The 4,494-nt window shown below is 39.3% G+C and overlaps 1 protein-coding gene across 1 annotated transcript in view; it reads left to right on the forward strand.

The window, feature by feature from the left end:
• SRI (sorcin) overlaps positions 1-4,494 on the forward strand; it is a 14,867-nt gene that overhangs the window by 4,028 nt on the left and 6,345 nt on the right. The window contains exons 4-5 of the mRNA XM_011996067.1: positions 915-1,065; positions 1,884-1,901. Coding sequence (XP_011851457.1) covers positions 915-1,065; positions 1,884-1,901 — 169 coding nt within the window. The remainder of the gene's footprint in view (positions 1-914; positions 1,066-1,883; positions 1,902-4,494) is intronic.

A 4,494-nucleotide genomic window follows, 5' to 3' on the forward strand; every position in this document is an offset into this window, starting at 1 on the left:
TTACGCGAGCCCAGGAGGCGGAGGTTGCAGTGAGCCAAGATTGTGCCACTGCACTCCAGCCTGGGTGACAGCCTGTCTCAAAAAATCCAAAAAATTGCTGCATCCCAATTGGGGGCTTCTCGTCATCCAACACACATGAAGTGGTTCCTCTTGAAATTAGATCTTGAACATGATAGATTTCCAGGGTAGAGAATAATGTCTTGCTTCAAATACATTACCTGCCAACTTCTTTGCCAGTTATTAATTGAGACAGAACATCAAATTGAAGACCCAATTTCATAGTTAGCTGTGGATTAAAATGTTCAAACTAGAATTCACACCTGTGAATTTATAGTGGCCTTTTTAAAAAAACTATTTGACATGCCATGTATTAGATGTCTGTCTTTGAACTCTTTGCATTTGTTTTCATCATCCTTTGTTTTATGTGACTTTAGTTTGGAGGAATTAATACAAACAAAGAACCTTTCAAGTTCCTGTTATTTAATCTAGTCCTAAACAAAATAAGCACTTTTTGGATTAGGGGATGTTCTTCTTTACTGTGTAGGTAGTACATTTAAATTGTTAATTGTTACGCAGTTGAGCTGGTGAACAAGGTAGGCCTGCCTAATAGCAGGGTTTATCAAAGTGCAGTGAGATCACAGCACGGCTTGTTATTCTACACCCTTTCAGTAGATGAGGTGTGGTAGATTTTAGAATCTGACTAACAAAATGGGTTATATATTCTTAGAGAGCAGTCCTTTTAAAATTTCATTGAGAAAGCCACATTTAGTGATGGCCTTAGATCAGTGCATTAAAGAGAAAGCATTTCCTGAGTCATGGGGACTATGTGATTGAATCCATTTGCCTCCTCTCTGGTGGCTGTACTGAACCACAGAACCATCCTGCCTATGAGGTGTCAGGGTTTTGTAATACAGATATTGTATGGAGATTAGTCTTTTAAACCCAGCTTCCAAACCAAAAAGCACAGATCCGAATTGGATGGGCTGGTGGGATATTCCAGCTCAGAGCCTATGGGCCCTTCTTAACCAGTTTAAAAGGAAGCAGTCATACCTAGAGGTGGAGTTGGTGAGAGAAGTTATGTTCCAGTCAGTAAGATTGTAATTCAGCTTCTCTTGTTTTCCTGAATTTAGTTGTTCATCTGTGGTAAGGTTGAGAGAAATAGCTGGAGGTAGGGCTTTCCTTCTAGGTCTATTATATTGTATGTTTCTGTGAGAAGAAAAGGTGTTTGAAGCATTCTAGTACAATGAATAGAAGAGAAGAAAGAGTAAAGGTAAAATTACAGCAGAGATTCTTTGGAAATTACTAAAATTAACATTTAATTTAAATAATTTATTTTAAAATGTTGAATTGATAATTTAATAATTTATAGTTGTAATTATATGTCGTTACATTTATATATCACAACTATATAATATGTAATACTTATAATTTTAATTTTAAATAATTATTTAAAGTAGAATTAACACTAATAAAAGCTATACTATTAACAAAATTGAGAAAGAGTTTTCCTTTCCCAAACTTATGGGACATCAGCATTCTAGTTCATTGGAACTGTCTGGAATGGTATATTTTTTGTTCATTCACTTTTGTTCACTGCCATCTCACTGCCCTTTCAGATCCTTCTCACAAAAGATGACTAGATTCCTGATCTTGATCTGTCCCTCTCCTCCTCAGTCTTTACTAACAGCTCAGAAGGAATTCAGGATCCTCTGTAATGCAGCCTCCCCTGACCAAACATATTTTCTCCCACTCCTTTTGTACTCTTTGAAAGTCATATTGAGCTCTTCACTTACACTTTGCCTGTTCTGGGCCTTCTACTTCTCTTTTTGCTTATGCTGGTCCTTAGCTGTCACCAAATGCCCCCATCATTCTTGTCATTCAAGGCTTGGCTTAAATTCTATGTCTTCTATGAAGTCTTTCTTGATTCTCTTACTAAGAAGGAGCCTCTCACTTCTCAATCCCGTCTAGTACTTTCTGGCGCCTCCATTATAATTCAGCACTCTACCATGGTTAGGGTTGTATGTGTATGTGACTTATCTTTTCCTTAGACTGTCAGCTAGGGCAGTATGCAGTTTCACAATTGTATCTCCAAAGTTGCTGTTACCCTGAGCCCTGAACATAATAAGGACTTAACAGGTGGCTGTTGAGTTAATGAATATGGAAAATTTTCCAAGTCAGAAAAATCATAGCCCTGTAGCCTCACTGGCATTTTGATTTAAGATTATACATTAATTTTTGAACATTAGTAAAGATCAGAAAATTTTATTCAAAAAACGTTCTTTCTTAGACGATCTAAGAGGGTTGTACATATAAAATGCAGGGCTCTAACAGCTTCCTGCGTGGGGGTGAGAATTTGGTGCTATCCATCCATTCATTCAACCAGTGCATTTTTAGTGAACACTTCCTGTGAGCTAGGTGCTGGCTCTGTAGCCACAATCAATGCCTGGGTGTTGGGGAACAGCACTGGGATAAGTAAGGAGAGAGGCTGTGGAATCACACAAGATGGGCACATAACCCAGACAGGAGTCAGGAAAATTTTCCTTGCAGAATTGATACCTAAGCTGAGCAGAAGTGAAAGTTCATCAAAATTGAGGCCGACCATGAAATGAGTGGGATGGGGAAGTTGTGTCCTAGGCTGTTAGAACAGCATGTGCAAAAGACCCAGAAATAGCGTGGTTCAGTCAAGAAACTGAGAAATTCTCCATGAAGATAGTGTACGGGGTTGAATGAGAGTAAGAGATGAGCTTGACTGGCAAAATAAGTGTGTTACCTTATGTGCCAGTTAAGGTGCTTGGACTTTATCCTGAGAGCAGTAGATCACTGATACTGGGTTTTACATAGGAGAGCACATACCACCCCTGACTGTAGGGTAAAGACAAATAAATTGGGGGACATGGAAGTAAAACAAGAGTCAGGGCTGTTAGTCATACAGGTGAGAGAAGTGCTAACTAAAGAGACAGTGGGGCTGGAAATGGACTTTACAGCTGTTTAGAAGGTGATTGATTATTGGTGGAGAGGGAATTGAGGAGGCTCCCAGGTTTCTGGCTTGGGTGACTGCTGAGTGGATGAGGGTGCAATTCATTAACAGAGATAGAGAAGCTGTCTGCCTCATAGCCTCTTCAGTACCTTCACGTGAGCCCAACACAGTCAGCTCTGCCTTGTGGTTGTCAGGCCATCCAGAGCAGTAGTTCTTAAACTTGAGCAGCACTGGCATCGCCTGGAAAGCTTACAAAAACCAGATTGCTGGGTCCTGCGCTAGAGTTTCTCATTCAGAGGTCTGGAGTGAGCCCTGAGAATTTCACCTCTAACAGGTTTCCATGTGATGCTAGTTCAGGTTGAGCCAGCTGCTTTAACATAAATATATATCACCTGCACATTTGCTAAAATTCAGCTTCTGATTTTATTGGTGTAGGTTAAGGGCTGAGATTCTGCAGTTCTTCAGGCTCCTGGGTGATGCTAATACAGCTGGTCCAGGAATCACACTTAAGAGTAGAATGATGGTCTCAACCTTGGCTGCTCACTAGAATAATCTGAAAAGCTTTTTAAAAATACAAATACCTGGGTCCCACACCCAGAGTTCCTGATTTAATTGTTCTGTGGTGCAGCCCAGGTATCAGAATCTTTTAAAGCTTTGATTTTGATAAGCACCAGGGTGGAGAACTACAGCTCCGGATTAGAGGAACTTCATACCTCCACACAACTTAAAAGTCAGAATGAAGAATCTCCCAGCTCTTTCCCAAAAGTGTAAAAAGTGCTTCCTCCTCCTCTCATCTAAGAGAATATTATCTGTGGATCGGATGGAGATTGAAGGACCTAAATAGAAATAGTCACTAGTCTTTTATTTCCAGTAAAGAATATGCCGAACACAGGAATCTATTAAATGTGTAAAACCTATAGTTTGCACTGTTGGGAGACATTACAGTAATTGGCACAGTTGTTTTAATTTCAGTTTGGTTAGAGAAAAATTATGAAGCTAGAAAGAGCTGTAAAAAATGTTAGTTCTGTATGTTAACAAACTTGCAGAATTTATACCAGCTTTTCCCACGTGACCCTTGTCACTTCTGCCATTTAGCCTTATAGCTTCTTTGTACCCATACAATTTCTTCAGTCATTGATTCCCATTAATACAATGTAAGAGGTTATTTGTTTTTAATTTCCTAATGCTTAGATTACCAGTAACCACACCCACTGCGTGTGCTCTGGTTTGGTTACATAAGTGAGGTACCAAAATGCCCTCAGAACACTTCTAAACTGTAGGTAAATTAAAAAGCCTTCTGAATAGTGGCCACCACTGAATTGGTCATGGGGTCTTATCTAGAGTACTCTTATTTAACACATAATTCTAACACCCGTATTTACCTGGTTTCATATATAAGCTAAGAGGTCATACACTATTTGAGGTAGCAGGTTACTGCTCAGTACCTGACATTGAAGGGAAAATAGAAAAACAATCAGACACAAAATTAGCAAAACCAGCAATTTATAGTCATTTAT

Source organism: Mandrillus leucophaeus, unplaced genomic scaffold, assembly GCF_000951045.1.
Source record: "Mandrillus leucophaeus isolate KB7577 unplaced genomic scaffold, Mleu.le_1.0 Scaffold50, whole genome shotgun sequence".
NCBI classification, from domain to species: Eukaryota; Metazoa; Chordata; class Mammalia; order Primates; family Cercopithecidae; genus Mandrillus; species Mandrillus leucophaeus.